Genomic DNA, 21,216 nt, shown 5'->3' with positions numbered 1-21,216 from the left:
CCCCTCACTCTCTTGTCCCAGGAGGAAGGCAGAAGCTGGGAGCTGGGGAGGGGGGTGGCCCCCTCCCCCAGCCCTGGCAGGAGGAGGGGTCCCCAGGGAGGCCAAGAGGGGGGGCTGTGGGTCTCCCGGCAGGGGCGGACGGGGACTGAATGTTAATCACATCCCGAGCGAGTGTGTGTGTGTGAGAACAGAGCGAGTGTGCGAATCCCTCCCGCTCCAGCTCCTCCAAGCTGTGGCCGCCGCCCTCCGCCCACAGCCTCCCACGGCCACCGGTGCCCAGCTGGGGGGGTGTCGGCCCGGGTGGGTCCGCCCGGCCCCCAGGGATCTCTCGTGCGTCTGCCATCTGCCCGGTGAGGATCTGTGTGTCCGGGTGTCTGGGGCTGGGCTGATGGGGGGGGGGTGTGTCTGTAAGGGCTGCAGCGGCTGAGGGAGGGAGGGAGGGTTCTGTCTGTCCGTCTCGACCCTGAGCCACCTGCCTGGGTGTCGCGGGCCCCCCAGTTTCCTCCCTCCGAGCCCCCCCCAAACCCGGATGGATGGTGTGTACCTGGGCTCTGTGCCTCCTGCCTTCGTCCGGCCGGGCTTCTGTCGTCCCCGGCTGCCTGTGTCCTCCTGTCTGTCCGAACAGCCCCTGACGGCAGTGGCAGCCCGGCCCCATCAGACCCGTGTGTGTGTGTGTGTGTGTGTGTGTGTGTGTGTGTGTGTGTGTGTGTGTCGCTCCTCAAGCTCCGGGGGTGTTGAGGGGAATCCCAGGGAAGTGAGGTGGTGCGTGTGTGTATGGTGTGTGTTTCTGCCTGTATTTAAGAGTGGGGGAACGAGGGGGGTCGTCTGGAGGTGCCCAAGCGAGGAAGGGGCGAGCAGTTCCCCCGACAGGCACTCTTCCGCCCCTCAGGCACACACACACACACACACACATACACACACACACACACACACACACACACGCCACCGGCTTCAGAGGTGACCCAGACAGACAGACAGACACAGAAGCGGGAGGGGGGGGAGCGCTAAGGGCACAAAGGGGGGGGATGCGAATGAGCCAGGGAGAGGCGGGACCGGACACATGGACGGGGGGGAGGAGCCGGGGCTGAAGCGGCAGAGGGGGGCACCCCGGGTGGGCGGAGGGGGGATCCCCACGGGGTCGGGGCAGCGAAAGGACACCCCGACAGCCTCCGCAATGTCCGGGGCCCAACTTCCAGCGCAACATGTGTAGCAGCGTCCTCGCCTAGTCTGAGTGGCCGCAACCTTGGGGGACAGACAGGGCAGGACGGACCGAAGAAGAGGAGGGAGAGCTGGAGCCAGGGACGGGCAGGAGGTCCCCGCCACTGCCGCCGCCCCAGGGCCTGCCCCTCCACCCCCTCCGCGGCTCCCTGAGCCCTCCGCCGAATCTTCGGGTCGCTGGACTCCGGTTCCGTTCCTGGCACCCTCGCAATACCCCCCACAGAACAGGGTCATGAAAAGGTAAGGCTGGGGTAGGGGATGCAGGGGTGGGGGTGGGAACGCGGATCCCCAAATCTAGGACAGGGAAAGTTGGCCAGGGGCCTCCGGGAAGGACGGGGATTGAATGGGGAACAGGGGTCTCTGGGGGCCTCTCTGCCCCCTATCTCCTTCTCCCTCTCTGAGCCCTTTTTCCCAGGTCTCTACACCTCAGGTCTCCTAACCCCCCATTTCTGACACTTTGATCCCTCTCCCCAGCCCCATACACCTGACGCCCTATCTCCCTCTCTATCCCCCATCTCTCCATCTCACCTTCCCTCTGCCCCACCCCACCCCCTGCCCGCATCAGTCTCCCCCCCACCTCGCCTGTCCTCCTCCCTCTCTCCTCTCCATCTCCCCTCCCTCCTCAGCTGTGAGTCTGCTATTAATACCTCTACCAAGGACCTTGAGAGCATCCAGGCCCTGGCACCCCTCGCCCCAAGCTACCATCCCTTCCTCAAGGTTCTGGAATACCCTTCTAGCCTCTTCCAAGCACCAGGATTAGGGTGGGGAGAGAACAGGGCTGGAGGGGGGGAACGGGACGCCGTCTGCAGCACGACGCGAAGGTGGGGGGGGGCGGGCTGTTGATCGAAGTGGCCTCTCCTCTCTTCTGTGATGGATGGGGGGAGTGATGGAGACAGGGACACACCAGGAATCTCTGCACCCTCCTCCTCAGCTGAGGGACAGGCTGTACTGTGCATAGGACCTGAGTGGGGTGACTCGGGGCGACTGGAGCTGGGGGGTGCCCAGGATGATGGGACGAATGGGGCTTGAGACCAAAAGGGGTCCTTTAAGGGAGGAGAGGGCTATGGGCCTGGATTCCTGGGTCCTGGGCATAAAGGAGGCTGGGCAGCTGGATTCCTGAGTAGGGGGCAGGAGTGAGCCGGGACTCCTGGATCCTGGGAAAGGATGGAACTGAGCACCAGGACTCCTGGGTCCTGGGGAAGGAGGGGGCCCAACAGCCAGGACTCCCGAGTCTGTGGGAGAAGTTGGAGGATAGGGCTTCTGTGTCTGAGGGAGAAGGGGGCTGGGGGCTCAGTATCCTGAGCCCCTGATGGGGAGGGGATGGTGGTCTGGACTTTTTGGCCCCCTGGGGATGGAAGTGGGGACAGAAACTCATGAGGAGGTGGAGATTGGAGGCCTGGACAATGTGATCCCTGGGGTTGTAGGTTTGGGGGGTTGAAACGCCAGAGTCCCTCAGTGGCTGGGGATACTGCTTCTCTATCTGTCCCTGGAGGGGTGGGAGACTGCCCTCCCAAATCCCTCACAGGCGAGAGCTTGGCATCCAGCCTCCTAAGAAGGGTGGGGCTGGAGCTGCCTTCTTGGGCTTCAGCAGGAAGTAGGACCCCAGGGTCCCCAAGGCCAGAGGCCAGGCAGGGGTGAGTCTGAGAGAGGCAGAGGGGCTGAAGGGGTGAGCAGCCACCAGGAAGGGTGGGGAGAATGTGTGTTATCCTGGGGTGGGGGTGGGGGCGCCAGGCCACAGCTGTGGGTTATTTTGGGGCAGAGGGGGTCTATTCTGAGCACTGATTGAGCCAGCTGCTTGGGGAAGGGCAGTGGAGAGGAGGGGCGAGGGGGAGCCAGGATTTGGGCATGCTGAGAGCCCCTGCCCCCATCCCTAGGGAGACAGTGGCCCAGGGTCCCTGGGAAGGCTGGAAGGGTGTGGGGGGTGAGGCCTCTAGGCAGCGGAAGGGGTGTGGGCCTTTCCCCTACCCTAGCTGTCTGTGGGGTGGATAGAGGCCTGCGCTACCATGGCAACCGGACAGGAGCCTGATTGACAGTAAAGAGTGAACCCTTCCTTGTCTGGACCCTCACCCCTTCGAGAAGCCCCTTCTATAGGCTCTAAATCCTGAGAACCAGGAGTTCAGGCCCCCAGTGCCCTGCTCCCTCAGATCCAGGAGCCAGGAGTCTGGGCTCCCAGCCTGACCACCCCAGGCAGCTAGTATTCAACAGGGACACAGGAAGAGACGCTGTATTGCCTCTCATTTACTAAATTGCTCTGGGCTGGGAGCCAGGGACCCCCGCTCCCCCCAGCTGTGCCCCCTAACCCCGCGGCTCAGACTGGGCCATGACTCTTTCTAGCTCTCATTGAGAATGGGGGGACAGGGACAGGAATAAGGGGCCAAAAATGGGTTGGGGGTTGTGCTCAAATGGAGGGGTAAGGTCGTGGGGGGCATATTCTCTCCGCAGGATGCCCCACTAATTTCTTTTTCTCTTTCTCTCCCCCCACACACCTGACCCCTTTTCCCTTTCTCTTTTTTTGTTCCTCTTCACTTTTTCTTCCTTTTATTTTTGATCCCTCCTGCCACTCGCCTTCCTGGCCTTCCTTTCATGTCTGTGCTGGGCACCTCCCTGGCGGGGGTCTTGCTCTTTGCCTCGCTATTTCTGTCTTCCTGTGTTTTCTGTCTGCTCTGCCTGCCTTCTCGCGCAATCTCTGATTTTGCCTGTTTCTCCATCTCTTGTGTGCGTGTCTCTTGGTGGCTGTGGGGTCTCTGTCTCCGTCTTCCTGGGTTTCTTTCCATCTTCCTCTCTCTGTCCAACTTTCTCGTTCCTCTTATGTCTCCCACCTTCCTTCATCTATCTCTGCATCACTCCTGCCTCTCATTCCCTCCCTGTATCTGTCACTCCGCCTTATCTCTCTCTGCCTCTGTTACTCTGAGCCTCTCTATCCCTGTCTGTTTCTCCTTCCATCTCCCTCCTTCTCCCCATCACTCTCTCTCCCTGACCATCTCTCTGTGACTGTTTTCATCTCTTCCTATCTTCCTGGGTCTCTCTCTGCTCCTGTTCTGATCCCATCTCTGTGGGTCTGTTTCCCATGTGTCCTGTCTCATTGTCCTCCCCCTTCCTACCTTGTCTATCTCTTCTCCCTACCACTGTATCTTCTCTGTCCCCATTACCCACCTCCACTCTCTTTGCCTCTGTATCTCTCCCTCGGTCTCTGTCTCTCCTTTGCTTCTGTATCTCTCCCTTTGCCTCTATATCTCTCTGTCCGTGTCTCTCCCTCTATCACCCCAACCTTTCTCACTTCTACCTGAGTCCCTGTCTCCTTGTATCTCTCCTTCTCCCTGTATCTCTTCCTATACCTTGTCTCCCTGTCTGTCTTTCCATCTCTGTGTCTCTCATTCGTATCTCTCTCTGCTCCCCGTGTCTCCCCGTCTCTGCGTCCCACCCTCCTCCGTGTCCCTCCCCGCGTGCCTGTGTGCTTAGAGGCCGCCCGGCAGGGCCCGCAGGCGATGCGCGGCGCCGGTGGCCCCCGCGGCCCTCGGGGCCCCGCTAAGATGCTGCTGCTGCTGGCGCTGGCCTGCGCCAGCCCGTTCCCGGAGGAGGTGCCGGGGCCGGGCGGGGCCGGCGGGCCTGGCGGGGGCCCCGGCGGGGCGCGACCTCTCAACGTGGCGCTCGTGTTCTCGGGGCCTGCGTACGCGACCGAGGCGGCGCGACTGGGCCCGGCCGTGGCGGCGGCCGTGCGCAGCCCGGGCCTGGACGTGCGGCCGGTGGCGCTGGTGCTCAACGGCTCGGACCCACGCAGCCTCGTGCTGCAGCTCTGCGACCTGCTGTCGGGGCTGAGGGTGCACGGCGTCGTCTTCGAGGACGACTCGCGCGCGCCCGCCGTCGCGCCCATCCTTGACTTCCTGTCGGCGCAGACTTCACTGCCCATCGTGGCCGTGCACGGCGGCGCCGCGCTCGTGCTCACGCCCAAGGTGCGCGCAACCCGCGGGCGGGGCGGGGGCCAGAGGCTGAGGGGCGGAGCCGGGGCCCGTCGTGGGTGGGCGGGGTTGTAAGGGGGCGGGGCCATCCCTGAGGGCCCCCATCGGGGATGCGGTGGGGACACCTGTAAGGATCAGGTCTAAGTAAGAGGCGGGGCTGACTTGGAGGGGCGTGGTCTATAGGCGGAACGGAGTGTGCCGGGGAATCATCTAGAAGCAGGGTCTGGGGTGATCAGGCTATGGGAAGAGTTGAGAGGCTGCGAGAGAGAGGTGAATCAGGGGAGGGGGTGGGATCTGGAGAAGAGGCGGGGCCGGCCAGTGAGGGGCGGGGACTGGGAACGAGAAGGGACACGCCTGAGATGGCAAGGTCGGAGTGAGGGGTGGGCTCTGGGATCAGCGAGGGGGAGTCAGTTGAAAAGGAATGGGGTTCAGAAATGGGTGAGGGCTAGAGAGGAGGCGGGAGCCAGGAAGGCAGGAACAGGGACCAGGAAAGAGGGGTATCAGGTACTGAGGGAAAGGGAGGTCCCCGGCCAGCTGGGCATGGCGTCTAAAGGTCAACGAAGGAGGACAGAACCATCTGGTGAAAGGACGAGTATGAGAAAGAGAGGTGTCCTAAGTGAGAGGGCGAGGGAGGAGTAGAACCCTGCAGCTAGGAAGTGGGGAGAGGCCAGTCAAGGAAGGCGTGAGTCAGGGAAGGGGCGGGGCTAGCCGGTGAGAGGGGAGGCCAGGGAGGACAGGACCCCTGCTCTGTACTAAAGGGGCGGAGTCTAGAGAGGAAGACGGTCTGGGAGTGGGCTCACCCAACTGTAAGTCTTGGAAAGCAAGAATCCAGGGGGTGGTCCTGGAAAGATGAAGGCCCCCCAAAGAGGTAGCCTCAGCCAATGAGAGGTCAAAGCCAGGAGCCTACAGGGAAGGCGGGGGCAGAGGCTGGAGCTGGCTGTGGCCTGGAGAGACCTGCCTCCCGAGGGCACAGGAGGGGCCAGCTGGAGTGTACTTCTGGTAGGGAAAGGCAGAATTTGAACAAGTCTTGTGTGCGGACTAAGAAGTGGTCAGCTAAGAGGAGGTGCCTGAGAAGGGGCGGGGCCTATTCAGAGGTGGAGCCAGTGTAACTGAGAAGTGGGACTCGCCTGAGGATGGGGCCACCTGAGTGGGTGGAGCCTAAGTCTCCACCAATTCCCTGCTGTGGGGGCCGGCGGCTTTGTGACTAGATCACTATTGGAGGCTGGGACTCGTAGTTCTCTCGTGTCCAGGGCACTCTGGGAAAGATCTCTGTCCAACTTTCTTCTCTTTGGCATGGGGTTATCCAAAGATTTGAAAGCAGATCATCTGAGAGATGAACTTATTACTTCCTGGCTGCCACCTCCTTGGCATACGGAGAGACGTGGTCCCTCGTACCTCCATTGCTGCTTAGAAATGTGTGCCCCTCTGTTTCACTGTCTGCTAGGTGCACACCCATTGCCTTCTGGGAAATATAGTCCCTTTAGTGTTTCTGAATGGAAGAAAGAGTGGTCCTCACAGCTGCATCTGTGCCCCCATTGAATACTGGGAATGTGGTTCCCTGAGCACACCTCCACCTGCCAAGGGTGAGGGCCCTTCAGTGCTCTCACGGCATTCTGGGAGGCCTCATCCCCTCAGGACAACAGCCCTAACCGGTACACATTTAACCACAGGCACATGTCTAGGGAGAAAGTACACTTGCTTGTCTCATCGCATTACTGGAAGATTTATTGGCTGGTTCTGTGCCAGGGCTGTTTTAGGTTCTGGGGAATACAGTTATGAAAGGTTAAAAAAAAAAAAAAAAAAGACAAGGTCCCTGCTTTTACAGAGTTTGTATTTCTAATGGGGAGACAGAAAAAACAAATAACAGAGAGTTGAAATCTGTCCTGAAGGAGAGGTAATGACCGAGGACATGGCCTCAATAGATGGTGGTCAGGGGAGGCCTCCCCAAGGAGGCCTGAGGACTGAGGAGGGGAGGAGCTGGGGGGGAAAGTGTCCCCGAGAAAGGTGACAGTGAAGGGCAAAGCCCCTGAGGCCAGAAGGAACTTGAGGTGTCTGAGGAAGAGCAAAGAGGTTGGGGTGATGGGAGATGAGATCAGAGAGGCGATGGGGACGAGGTCATGCAGGGCCTTGTGGGCCACAGCGAGGACTTTGGCTTTGATTCTGATGTAGAATTATTGGAAGGTTTTCAACCAAGAAGGGAGGCAATCCAATTACTATTTTGAAAAGATCACTCTGGCTGCTGTCTGGAGAATGGAAGGTGCGAGAAAGGAAGTCGAGATGGGTTAGGAAGTTGTTGTCGTCTAGGCAAGAGAGTGGTAACCATGAGGGCCGTGACAGGGCCCGTAATGAGGATTGAACAGCTGGGGTCATGTTTTGAACAGAGCCGAGAAGTCGTGGAGATGGTCTGGATATGGGCCCAAGGGCTGTCCAATAGAATTCTCTGCAATGATGAAGGTGGTCTTCATCTGCTCTGTCACATATGATAGCCACAGCCATGTGTAGCTGTTGAGCACTTGACGTGTGGTTAGTGCAACCAGGGAACTAAGTTTTATTTAACTTTAATTGATTTTAATGTGAATAGTCATGGGTGGCTAGTAGCTACCATACTGGAGAGCACAGGAGACAGTATTTAAACCCATGGATTTAGATGAGATCACCAGGGAGAGAGGACAGAAGAGGAAACAAGGGCACCCCTATGTTTAGAATTCTGACTGAGGAAGAGAGTCCAGCAAAGGAAACAGAAAAGGAGGGGACAGGAAGGTAGGAAAAAAAGCAGAGAAGGGCAAGTCTACTCAGCAAAGCTTCCTCCAGTTGGAAGAGACTACCTTCAGCACCCTCATGGCCTGCTGGGAGATGTAGTCCCTCTCAGTGGATGCTGGGAACTGTAGTTCCCTCCCAGGATGCTGATTGTGTCCACTACAGTAATGTTAGCTGCTGTAACAGATAAACCCCAACTTCTCAGTGGCTTAACCCAATAGAAGGTTGTTTCTCACTCGTATAAAATCCAAACAGGTGTTCTTGTTCCAAAGAGTCTCGCCTCCAAGCCGTGACTCAGGGACTTAGGTTCCTCCATGTTGTGGCTCTGTAACCCCCTAGGTTTCTCCTCTGGGGCCTCTGCATCTGCCCTCAGGGAAGAGTAAGGTGCATGGGGGGAGAGGTTTTTATGGTTGAGCCTAGAACTCAGTCCTGTGGTTAAACATAACCCAGGTCTAGCTCTGTGCCCCAGCAAGGAAAGGAGATGGGTTTGCCGAATGGCTAGTCAGCCTGCCATGTTGAGAGCTGTGAGCTGCCTTTGGCCATTTGGGAGCTGTGATGCCCTTATCAGTTGCTGGGAGATGAGGTCCCCTTTGGACCCCTGGGAGCTGTGAACCCTTCACTGGTCGCTGAAGGTCCCTTATTGACTGCTGGGAGCTGAGGTCTCCACGTGGGGTGGCCTGACATCTTCCTCCTCCTCCCCTGCAGGAGAAGGGTTCCACCTTCCTGCAGCTGGGCTCATCCACAGAGCAGCAGCTTCAGGTCATCTTCGAGGTGCTGGAGGAATACGACTGGACATCTTTTGTAGCTGTGACCACGCGTGCCCCCGGCCACCGGGCCTTCCTGTCCTACATTGAGGTGCTGACTGATGGCAGCCTGGTGGGCTGGGAGCACCGCGGGGCATTGACGCTGGACCCTGGGGCTGGCGAGGCTGTGCTGGGCGCCCAGCTCCGTAGTGTCAGTGCGCAGATCCGCCTGCTCTTCTGTGCCCGTGAGGAGGCTGAGCCTGTGTTCCGGGCAGCCGAGGAGGCTGGCCTTACTGGGCCTGGCTACGTCTGGTTCATGGTGGGGCCCCAGCTGGCTGGAGGCGGGGTATCGGGCACCCCTGGGGAGCCCCTTCTTCTGCCAGGAGGCGCCCCACTGCCTGCCGGGCTGTTTGCAGTGCGCTCGGCAGGCTGGAGGGATGATCTGGCCCGGCGTGTGGCAGCTGGCGTGGCCGTAGTGGCCAGAGGTGCCCAGGCCCTGCTGCGTGACTATGGCTTCCTGCCTGAACTTGGCCATGACTGTCGCGCCCAAAACCGCACCCCCCGAGGGGAGAGTCTACACAGGTGAGTGGGGCTGGGCTGGGAGGGCTGTGGGAAGATTCCTGAGCCTGAGTACCTGGGATACTTGTGCCTGAGTGGCCTCAAATGGGTCACGTCCCCTCTCAGAACTTCAGTCTCCTTTTCTGTAAAACGAGTGTAATTGGGTCTCCTTTCTGGGGTTAAATCAGGTGATTTGGAAAAAAGCACCTGAGATACAGTGAGTGTATTACTATATTTCATGATTCTAGGATGCGCGTTTTTGCATAGTTTAATGTCTTTGAAACCAAGACATGTCTTACAATTGTTAGCCTACCAAGGTTTCATGGGCAGTGCATTTTTTTCCTTTGTGGTAGGTGAAAATTGTGACACATCTTCTAGTTGATAGCATCTTAGATTTGGTGAAATACCCTAGTTAGAGTAGGAGTTGAACTTCAGTAACAAAAAGACCCGACATTCCAATGTCCCAAACAAGGTAGAAGTTTGTTCCTCTCTCACTTAACAATCCAGAGATGCACGATTCAGTTATAAGGAGACTCCATCGCTCCATGTGGTCATTCAGGGACTCAGGACTCTCCTACCTTGTTGCTCTGCCATCTCCTTTCCGCACAATCGAAGCTGGGTTGTAGGCCATGTCTGAATTCTAGCGCATGAAAAGGGGGAAAGTGAGGAGGTGAACAAGCCATTTCCTTTATGGCCAGTGAGGTGGAAGGGACGAGTCTTACATCCCATCGGTGAGAACGTAGTCACTGGGCCAGGACTGACTTATTGGTTGTGTACTGCCACATCCATGCAGATTGGCTAGACATCGATTCTGATTGGGTAGTGCCTGTGCTACACTGATTGTTAGAGTTTGAATATCACCTGCCCATGCCCTGGGCTAGCTGCAAGGAATTTCGGGGAATGTGGGAAATGTCAATTCTAGCTGGGCAGGTGTGTGCCCAGCTGACACATGACTGTTTTAGAAGAGGAGACCAGGATTTGGTGGGAAACAGCATCTCCACCCCAGGAAGCTTTAGAAGTGAGAACTTGATGAGTTTGGTGACAGACAGTGGAAGGAGAAGACTTTAATGCTGAAATGAGGATGGGCTGAGTTTGGGAAGGGGCGATGGGTGGGGAAGAAAGCCTAAGGGAGCAGAATTGAGAAGTGGGGAGGTGGGGAGTTGGGAATCGGGATCCAGGGGCAAGAGGATGAGAAAAGCATCCCTTGTTCATACTTACTGAGCGCCTGCTAGGAACTAGGGCTCATGCTGGGCACTGGGAACGCAGAGATGAATAAGACCATGGACTTCTCTTGAAAGAACACAGGGTCCTGTAGGGGTAGCAGACAGGGATGGGATAATGACAACACAGCATGTTATTTGCAATAATGGAGGTTGCACGGACTTTGTGGGAGCACTGGGGAGAGTACTGAAAGCCAGGACATTTTTGGTTGCAGGAAGCAGAGTCTCATTCAAGTTTCCTCAGGGAAAGAGGGGTTTATTGGAAAGATAAACATGCACAGAAACCCAGACATCAGGAATTGAGGCCAATTCCTCAATTCCAGCTACTCTTTCAATTCATTCTGATTCTCTTTCTGATCCTCTCTGCTTCTGTGTGTGTGTGTGTGTGTGTGTGTGTGTGTGTATCTATCTTTCTCCCTCCCCCTCTCCATCACCATCACCATCTCCATCTTCATCTCCATCTCCATCTCTATCTCTGTCTCAGGCTTGCCACACAGGGGCCGTCCAGTTCTTCTGCTTACCCAGAATTTCTGTTCCTTCATGATACTCATCACTTCAGCCCATCCTGTCCATCACCCATGCCTCCAAATCTCACAGCTAACTTCCTCCCAGGAGCGGGATTGTGTTGGTCCCAGTCAACCTTCCAAACTAGGCTATACAAGTCATGGGTCAGGCTACGGAGTCAGGGAGGTTTCCAGGAGGAGGTGGTTTCTAAGCTGAGACCTGAAGAATAAACTGCTTATTCATTCATCTACTCATTCATTGAAAAGCCCTTTGTCAAGAGTCTGTGGTGTGCCAAGCCCTGCTTTATGAACAGGGTATAATGTTGAACAAGGCCTCTGCTCTCACAGAGCTTGCAGTCTCATAGGTGAGACAATCAGTGCACAGACAAGAAAAGAAAGGAAAAAAACATCAGCAGGTAATAACTTCTGAGATGAAAATAAAGCAGGTAGAATGTATAACAAATGTCTATGGTGCTAGGTTAGGTGACGTCGTCAGGAAAGGCCTTTTCAAGTAGGTGAAATTTGGAGGTTAAAAAAAAAAAAAGGGAGGGGCTTCCCTGGTGGCGCAGTGGTTGAGAGTCAGCCTGCCGATGCAGGGGACGCGGGTTCGTGTCCCGGTCCGGGAAGATCCCACATGCCGCGGAGCGGCTAGGCCCGTGAGCCATGGCCGCTGAGCCTGCGCGTCCTGAGCCTGTGCTCTGCAGCGGGAGAGGCCACAGCAGTGAGAGGCCCGCGTACTGCTAAAAAAAAAAAAAGGAGAAAGATCCAAGGGAATTCCCTGGAGGTCCAGTGGTTAGGACTTGATGCTCTCACTGCCGAGGACCCAGGTTCCAATCCCTGGTTGGGGAACTAAAATCCCACAAGCTGCACAGCACAGCCAGAAAAAAAGAGAGAGAGAGAGAGAGAGAGAGCCAACTATCTGAAGATCTGAGTGAAGAGAGGGAGGGGAAACAGCAGGTACAAAGGCCCTGAGGCTGGAATTGCCTGAAATAAAGCCAGTGTGCCTGGAGCACAGTGGGCAAGTGGGCAGCGTATGGTGGAGTAACATGGGGCCCAGCTCAGGTAGGGCATTTAGGCCAGGTTAGGGGTTTAGATTTGATTGCAAGGGCAGTTGGGAGTCCACCAGAAATAGATAATCCAGGCAGGGGGAAGAGCATTGTGCAAAAGACCAGAGGGGAGAAAAACCTGGGCAGGTTGATGAGACCACAATAGCTCAGGGTGGAGAATTAGGGGTTGGGAATGATGAGGCTGGTTAGGTGGAGAGGCTCAGGCCACGAGGGCCTTGAATGCCAGGTTGAGAGGCTTGGACTTTGTTCTGGGGCACTGGGGAGCCATGGGTGGGCTATGAGCAGGGGAGAGGTGGAGTCAGTTTAGGGTATAGAAAGACCTCTCCGGTATGGGGTGGGGACAGACTGGAGGAGAAAGATTGGAGGCTGGAGGCCAAGTAGGAGGCTGGGGTAGGGGTCCAGGAGGGCTGTGGGGACAGAGAGGAGGGGATGGGGCAGAGATATCCCAGGGGCAGGAAGGATGGGGCTTGGGGACTGATGGCCTGGGTTGGGGGAAGCGAGGAGGCAAGGATGGCAGCTGAGGGTCTGGTCCAGTGACCTGGGTGATGTGACAGGCATTCAGAGCACAGGGTGCCATTGTATAATAGAGATACCTGGGAGTCCAGAGACCCTCCCGGGGCTTCTGTCCAGAAGAAGGGACACGTGAGCTGAGTCTTGAACACCTAAGAACTAGTCAGGATGAGGAGGGAGAGAATAAGGGTTTTTTTCTTTTTTCTTTTTCTTGGGCCGTGCTGCGCGGCATGTGGAACTTCCCTGTCCAGGGATCGAACCCATACCCACTGCAGTGCAAGCGCAGAGTCTTAACCACTGGACCACCAGGGAAGTCCAAGGGTTTTTTTCTAGGCAGAGAGAAAAGCACCTACAAAAGCCTAGAGGTAGAAAACCACTTGATATTTTGGGGGACACCCTGCATTCAGTATTTGTGGGGCAGAAAAAGGGTTTGGGCGGAGAGAGTTTGACGGTGGGCAGTGATCAGAGATCGGGCTGCAGAGGCAGGTGGGTCCCCTAGAGCCTCAAACCCAGGCTGAGGGTCTGGGACCTGGTCCTGGAGGCACCGAGCTGCCAAGGGAGAATGCCTAGCAGAGGAGAGGCGTAGTTGGGTTTTCCAGAACTTAGAGGAGAGATTCAAACTGGGCGCTGGGGTTGGTCAGTAGACAGGCGACTTTCTCGGCCTTCAGCTGCCAGGGTGCGGTTCAGGCCCCCACGTGTCCCCTCCCTTCCTGCTGGGCAGGTACTTCATGAACATTACCTGGGATAACCGGGATTACTCCTTCAATGAGGATGGCTTCCTGGTGAACCCCTCCCTGGTGGTCATCTCCCTCACCCGAGACAGGACGTGGGAGGTGGTGAGTCCTGGCGCTGACCTCAGGCATGGGAGAGGGCCTGGATTCCTGGGTCCTGGGGAAGAAGCAATGAGGACCTAGACTCCTGGCAGAGGTGGGGGCTGAGGCCCTGCATTCCGGCCTCTGACGGAGGAAGGGGCTGGGAGCCTGGACTTCTAGGTCCTAAGGGGAAGGACTGGGAATCCAGACCCCTGGATTCTGGTAGAAGAAAGCCCAGACTCGTGGGTCTGAAGGAGGAAAGGGTTTCTGGGTCCAAGGGACAGGTGGGGGAGGACGCCCAGACTCCTGGATCTGAGGGAGAAGGAGCTGGGAGCTCGCGGCTACGAGGAAGGCAGGCCATGGAGGCCAGAACATTCTAGAAAGTCCCCCTCAGGAAGCCTGAATCCCCTGCTCTTGGCCAAGGTGGGCAGCTGGGAGCAGCAGACGCTCCGCCTCAAGTACCCGCTGTGGTCCCGCTATGGCCGCTTCCTGCAGCCAGTTGATGACACGCAGCACCTCACCGTGGCCACGCTGGAAGAGAGGCCTTTCGTCATTGTGGAGCCCGCCGACCCCATCAGTGGCACTTGCATCCGAGACTCCGTCCCCTGCCGGAGCCAGCTCAACCGCACCCACAGGTGACAGCCCAGGATCCAGAAGTTCCAGCTTCAAAATCCTCTCTTGAAGCCTAGTAGTCCTAGCCCCAGCCCCCTCCTCCCTTGGGACCCAGAAAGCCGGCCAGCTTGGTGACCTTGGACAAGTCATGTAATTCCTTTGAGCCTCAGTTTCCCCAGAAAGCGATGCCCACCATAGTTTTAGTGGCTGCTCGTCCCTCCCTCCATAAGGTGGGGGGGGGGGCGCAGGGATCCCCAACATCCCCAAGCCTGCTTGCTCCCCGCAGCCCTCCGCCGGACGCCCCCCGCCCAGAAAAGCGGTGCTGCAAGGGCTTCTGCATCGACATTCTGAAGCGGCTGGCGCACACCATCGGCTTCAGCTATGACCTCTACCTGGTCACCAACGGCAAGCACGGCAAAAAGATTGATGGTGTCTGGAACGGCATGATCGGGGAGGTGAGGTGGGCGGGGACAGGGTGGGGGCGGGACAAGACAGGTGGGGGGCGGAGTCGGGACCAGGTCAGGGCGGAGAAGCGGCTGGGTCAGGCTTCTGAGGGGGCGGGACTATGAGGGGAGAACTCTGAGGCCGAAGGGACGTGGCCGAAGGTGAGAAGCCTGGATTTGAAGGGGCGGGGCCACGAGGAGGACCCACCTTGACGGAGGGGCCGGGACAGGAGGAAGGACACTTGGGGCGGAGGAGGCGGGGCTCGGAGGGTGGAACTATTAGGAAAAGGGGGCGGGGCCTGGAGGATGGAGCCCAAAACTTTCAGAGGCTTTCTGGGGGAGGACGATGCAGCAGGAGGCCGCTTCTTCCCACTCTTGTTCTCGACACTCACCTCCACCTTTCCTGCCCCATTCTGCCTGCGTCCCCCTCATCCACCCCGCCACCCTCCTAGCCCTTTCTATCATCCTGTCACTGGTCTCTTCCTGGGACCCATCTTTGTCCTGAGCCAGCCGTGTTCCCTCACTCCCTCCCTGTCCTCACTCCCAGGTGTTCTACCAGCGCGCGGACATGGCCATTGGCTCTCTCACCATCAACGAGGAGCGGTCCGAGATAGTGGATTTCTCCGTCCCCTTCGTGGAGACAGGCATCAGCGTTATGGTGGCGCGTAGCAATGGCACTGTGTCCCCCTCGGCCTTTCTCGGTGAGCCCAGGTCCTGGAATGGCAAGGGGTGGGGTTTGGGGGCAGCTGTGTGTCCATTTCCCATCCTGCTATTGCTTGTACCAGCAGGGTGACTCTGGTGAACTGAGGGCCTCAGTTCCCTAACCTGTAAAATGGGAGAATTTCCCCCACCAGAAGCAATTTTACAATGAAGCTAAGAAAGTCTGAGCTTCAGAAGCCTTCTCCTGCACAGCCCCTTCAAGGCCCTGTACCTGGTCTTGTATTCATAATTTTATTTTCTTGTTTCTTAAAGAGAACCCTCCAAATTGTATAAGCGGCAGGCCCCACAAAAACCATCTTCCCCTGTACATAAGTATGAGATGAGGAAAAGAGATGAGCATGGGCCCCATCAAACAATGTTTACTGAGCACCTACTATGTGCCAGGCTCTGGGCTGCACAGGAAACCTTGCCCTTTAAGAGCTCTCCCAGGGCCTCATCGGGGAGACGGAAAACAATCTCTTAAAGATATACAAGATAGGCAAGATCATTTCATATGGTGGTGAATACTACGAGAAATTAAGCCGGGGGAAGAGACAGAGAAGAATAGGATCGGTGTTGCTGTGGGTGGACAGGCGGGTCCCTCTGAGCAGGTGACCCGGTCCTGCATAGATCTGGCTAGAAAAGTGTCCCAAGCAGATTAACATTAAGGGCAAAGGCCCCAAGGTGGGAATGTTCGTGGGGTATTTGTGAACTATCGTGAGGCCTGTGTGACCAGGGGAGGGGGCAGTGAGTGATCATGGGAGAGGTAGGAGGTGAGGGCTGAGAGGGAATCAGGTGGTGGATCGAGCAGGGTCTTGGTTGCTACGGTAGGAAGGTTGGGTTTTACTTTTATTGCAATGGCAAGGCTTTTAACTGCAGGCGGTGGTGTGGGGATATACGATCAGATTTAGGCTTTTAAGATATCCCACTAGTGGGTCTGCGGATGCGGGAGGCCCATGAGGAGGCTACTGGAGAGGTCCGTGCAGAGTGAGTTTGGGGTGCAGGATAGGAAGATGGCCAAGAGGGTGAGACGAGTAAACAGGCTTAGGATGCGGATAGAAAGCTGGCACACAATGGGTTGGTGGCTTTGAGGTAGATTGGGTAGAGATCTCATTTACTGAGCTTGGAGAAGACAAAAGGGAAAGCGTACATCAAGCCAAGGGCAGCAGTTCACGTCCGTTCCCTCCTGCTCTCCAAAGTCTGAGCAAAGCTCCTGGGAGGGGGAAGGGCTGAGAGGAGAAGGGACAACCCTTCTCTGGTGTTTTGTTTTCTGTCTATTTCCCCAACGGTGTCTCTTGTGGCCTCCTCTTTGCACCAAGGTCTCTGCAGGGCACCCTGACAGGCACCACGTGGGGCCCCTGCTTTCAGCAAGGGAGTGACAAGGTCCTGTTTATGCCCCATCACGTGGCCCAGTGGAGGTGACAGACATGTCCCCAGATACTGCTGTGACAATCCAGGCTGGTGACCCTACCGTGACAGGGGCAGTCCTGGCCGCTTACACTTGGCCCAGGAAGGTCAAATCCCGGGTACTGATCTCAAGAAAGAGTGCTTTGGGTTTGTTGTCAGTGAACTCCTGGAAGCAGTGTGAGGAGGGGATGCAGGAACTCAGGTTTGGCTGATGGACAGGTCAGGGTGGTGCCTCTGGTAGGGGAGCTATTGAGAAAGAGGCAGAGAGGATGTAGCTTGTTTGGGGAACTGTGAGTTCTGGGTGGTTAAAGCAATGGGTTCTTGAAAAAATCAGTCCAGAGACGAGAGTGGAAACAAGTCTGAGAGGCAGGGACTTTGTCCTGGGGGCACTGGGGAGCCACAGAGGTCTGTGAGCTGGGGAGAGGCCAGGTCATCTCTGGGTGTAGAAAGAGCTTCTAGGGCCGTGGTGGGGGGAAGGGCTGGAGAGGAGAGGATGGGGAGATGGTCCAGGGGACAGGATGTGGCCTGAGCAGTGTTGGCAGAGAGAATGGAGAGGAAAGGCCGAGGTGGGGGTGGGTGGGGGCAGGACAGGAGGATAGGGCTGGGGACTGACAGGATGCTGGTGAGGGGGAGGGAAGAAGGGAGTGAGGGTGGCAAATGTGGGAGGGAGGGTCTGGGCGGTGACTGGATGGACGGGGAACTCCCAGGGTGGGGAGCCTGGGAGTCGGTGCTGGGCTCCGTGTGGGACATGAATGGCCTGGAGGGATTGCCAGGGGGAGGTGGAGAATCAGGTCTGGGGCTCAGGAAACATAATTAGGAGATAGTTTCTATATGGTGGTTGAAATCACAGAAATGATTGAGATGATTTTCTTTGGAAGAGACTGCCCCGCCACCCCTGCCAGGGGTCTGGGTGGGCAATGAGGCTGTCCCCAAGAAGGGGGCAGAGTAGGACGGGGTCAGATCTGGGCTGTACCTTGTTCACATGTCTGTGGGCACCCAAGCCTTGGCTTGGCTGAGTCATGGCCACACACCCCCTTGCCCTCAGAGCCATACAGCCCTGCCGTGTGGGTGATGATGTTCGTCATGTGCCTCACTGTGGTCGCCGTCACCGTTTTCATCTTTGAGTACCTCAGTCCCGTCGGCTACAACCGCAGCCTGGCCACGGGCAAACGTGAGTCCCCTTCCTCCATCACCCTACCTCAGAGTGCCTGGACCACAGAGAGAGAACTACGTTTCCCAACAGCCCCTGGGATAGAGTTATGGTCTCCTGAGGCAACAGGGGCCTCAGGGGCCACTGGGAATTGTAGTTCTTTCTGCTCCCTCGTTGAGCATAAGGGATTTGGGGTCCATGTCCCCCTCCTGGCCCCCTGCAGGCCCTGGCGGCTCAACTTTCACCATTGGGAAATCCATCTGGCTGCTCTGGGCCCTGGTGTTCAATAACTCGGTGCCCGTGGAGAACCCCCGGGGGACCACCAGCAAAATCATGGTGCTGGTGTGGGCTTTCTTCGCCGTCATCTTCCTCGCCAGCTACACAGCCAACCTGGCCGCCTTCATGATCCAGGAGGAGTATGTGGATACCGTGTCTGGGCTCAGTGACCGAAAGGTATGTGTGTTTGGGGAGGGAGGGAATTGGCTGAGGTTGTAGGTGGCAGATGGCGGGGGAGGGGGGGGAATCGTGGGGGGTCTCTTCCTCGAAAGAGACCCAGAATGGTAGAATGGAATACTCCGGAGGAAAATGGTTATGTTTCACAATGAACTATTTAAATATTCCAAGGAGAAGAGAGTATCCCCAAATATTCTAGGGGCAGGAGTGCCAAATGGAATATTCTAGATCAGTGCTTCTCTCAAACTGTGATGAAGGGCTAATTTTTGACATTTCTAATCCAGTGGAGACCAATGCTTTTATAAAATATGATAGAAAGGAATTACTGGAAAAGTAAAATAAAATTTAAAACCAAGACATGCAAAATTCCAACCCACATCTTTATTAGGTTCAACAGACGTAAAATTATTCTGTCAAATAGCTTGACTCTCTCGGTTTCTGTACTTACCTCATCATGGATCACAGTTCGTTCATGGACTGGTGGTCTGCATAGCACATCTTGAGACTAACGTGGTTAACTGGGTGTCATGACCTATTAGAAGGTTGAGGAACCAATTCAATGGATTACAACAGACATTTTTTTTTAATGGAATGGATTAGAATAGAATAAAAAATATGTTTGACTGCATTTTAGGTAATCAGGGTGAGTATGGTTGTATGAAACTTTTGTTTTAGTCATGTAGACACCCGACATTAGACCAGCACACACCTATCTGGCTGGGTCTGTTGTTAAAATAGTGAACTATTTCTGAACAGATTGGGAACTGTTAGCAACTGCCCCCAGCCGGTGCCATGCCAGCCCCTGCCCCAGGGACCTCTCATGATCCAGCAAGTTAAGGGTTAATGCCTGGCCCATCAAGGGCCTCTGGGACCTGTCTGGAGATTTGTTGCCTGTGTCTTTTCTGATTGGACCATGATCAGCCCATACTGGGGATTAAATATTTCAATATTACTCCTGACTGTGTGTGCGCATGTGTATGTCTACATATCTGCACACATACGTACAGATAACTGCGGGTGTATGTGATGGGTGAAGAGTAGTGTTTCCATGGGTCATGGCGAGCAAGTGTAAGAAACACTTCTGGACTGGGGTGTCTGCCAGTGTCCCCCAGAATGGAGCAGCTGGTTGAGGACATCTTGACCCAAATGCCCCCTGGGGGGGTGCCCTAATGACTCCCCATTCTGCCCCAGTTCCAGCGGCCCCAGGAGCAGTACCCGCCCCTGAAGTTTGGGACAGTGCCCAACGGGTCCACAGAGAAGAACATCCGCAGCAACTACCCCGACATGCACAGTTACATGGTGCGCTACAACCAGCCCCGCGTAGAGGAAGCGCTCACTCAGCTCAAGGCAGGGTCAGCGCAGACCGGGGGCCGGGAGGTGGGGGGTAGGGAGTGGGGCTGCTGGGGCCCCTGAGGAGGCTTGGAGATGGCAAGGGGTCAGGGGTTGTTCATCAGCCTCAGAGGTCAGCCCGGGGTGGGCCAGCTTGGAGGGCAGAGGTCATTGAGGGTGGGAATGAACTCCTCCTTCTGGGAGTAGGAGCCTTAGTATATTTTCAGAGAGCCAGTGGTTACGAATTATGGAGCCAGACTACCAGGGTTCAGATCCTGGCTTTGTCCCTTCTTGGCTGTGTGACCTTGGGCAAGTTACTCAACCTCTCTGAGCCTCAGTTTCCTCCTTTGTAAAATGGGGATGACAAGAGAACCCACCTCATAAGTTTTTTATAAGAATTGTTATAGTTATTATTATTAGTTAATATATTATTATAGTCATTATTATTAAATAATATATATTATTATAGTTATTATTAGTTAATCCACGCAAAACACTTAGAACAGTGCCTGGCACACTGTAGGTATTTGCTGTTATTATTATTATTACTACCATCATCATCATCATTAGATCTGAACTCACTGGAATCAATACTTGTAGAGATATATATATATATATATTTTTTAACATCAGTTTCCCAAATCATGGGGAAAAGTTCAGTTCTGGCCCCAAAGTGCAGTCCAAGGTTACAACAAAGCTAAGCACAATGACTCCCTCTCCCTGTCCCTCATTGATTTAGTCATTCAGCATGCATTTATTTTCTTAGCCTCAGCTCCATGCCAGGCAGTGAACAAACAGATCACAATTCCAGATCACAATTCCTGCCCACAGCAAGCTTAAGACCTAGAGGTAGGAAATTAACAAGAAACATGCAAACAGAAAAATCAGCATGATCATTTCAGAAAGTGATTGTGAGCTAGAGTGTGACTGAGCTGGGGTGTATTCACCAGGGTGTTGAGGGCAGGCCTCTGGGGGAGGTAACTGGAACAGAGCCCAGAAGGAAGTAAGGGACTCCTCCTTAGCTAGGTGGACTTGCCTAGTCTTGCAGGCAAAGGGTCTGAGCCCCGAGCGGTCTTGGCTTCTTAGAGGAATAGCAAGAAGCCATCATGGCTGAAGGGTGGTGAGCTCAGTTAGAGCTCAGTTTGGAGGGTAGATGAGAGTAGAACACAGGGTGTGACCCCTGAGGCCAAGGTCAGCGCTGGGTTTTATTTGAAGGGCAGTGAGAAGCCATGGGAAAGGGGGACATTAAGTAGGGGAGCGATGTGATCAGATTTCTGTTTGTAAATGCCCCCTCTGGCCTCCATGTGGAGAATGAATGGAGGGGGACATCAGAGGGACCAGTTAGAAGCTGTATTGCCCTCCTGACACCTTTCCCCCAGGCCCACTCTCTGCTGACCCCTGCAGGTGCCAGTTGTAACTGGATCTTTTTTACCCCTCAGTCTTGATTAGAATTGGGACTGAGAGATTGATTAGATTTAATCTAATCTAATCTCTAATCAATTAGAGATTGATTAGAATTGGGACTGAGTCTAATTAGAATTAGACTGTTGGGACTTGTCACGTGGTTCCCTGCTCCACGCAGGTCCTCAAAGATGCCCGGGAACCTGTGGGGAACAAAGCCTCAAGCTTGTTTCCAGAACACCCTTCCTCCTGTCTTTCCTTCAGCTGTGAAGCCCGATGGACCCCCTCAGCCCCCTTCCCAGGGCTCCCCTGTCTGAGGACACCCCCTTTCTCTGCCTGGCACCCCTTGCCTTCACGTTCCCAACCTTCATGAACGAG

At 55.7% G+C, this 21,216-nt stretch overlaps 1 protein-coding gene across 1 annotated transcript in view; it reads left to right on the top strand.

Annotated features, from left to right (window-relative positions):
- Positions 1-4,703: 4,703 nt before the first annotated feature.
- Positions 4,704-21,216, top strand: part of GRIN2D (glutamate ionotropic receptor NMDA type subunit 2D) — a 29,532-nt gene continuing 13,019 nt past the window's right edge. Inside the window, exons 1-9 of the mRNA XM_065898497.1 lie at positions 4,704-5,168; positions 8,637-9,256; positions 13,254-13,368; positions 13,768-13,979; positions 14,243-14,411; positions 14,947-15,100; positions 17,551-17,676; positions 17,879-18,108; positions 19,300-19,460. Of these exons, the coding sequence (XP_065754569.1) occupies positions 4,704-5,168; positions 8,637-9,256; positions 13,254-13,368; positions 13,768-13,979; positions 14,243-14,411; positions 14,947-15,100; positions 17,551-17,676; positions 17,879-18,108; positions 19,300-19,460 (2,252 nt within the window). The remainder of the gene's footprint in view (positions 5,169-8,636; positions 9,257-13,253; positions 13,369-13,767; positions 13,980-14,242; positions 14,412-14,946; positions 15,101-17,550; positions 17,677-17,878; positions 18,109-19,299; positions 19,461-21,216) is intronic.

Source organism: Phocoena phocoena, chromosome 20 (genome assembly GCF_963924675.1).
Source record: "Phocoena phocoena chromosome 20, mPhoPho1.1, whole genome shotgun sequence".
NCBI lineage: Eukaryota > Metazoa > Chordata > Mammalia > Artiodactyla > Phocoenidae > Phocoena > Phocoena phocoena.
Note: the sequence above shows the minus strand (reverse complement) of the source record. Positions and strands in the feature narration are given on the sequence as shown.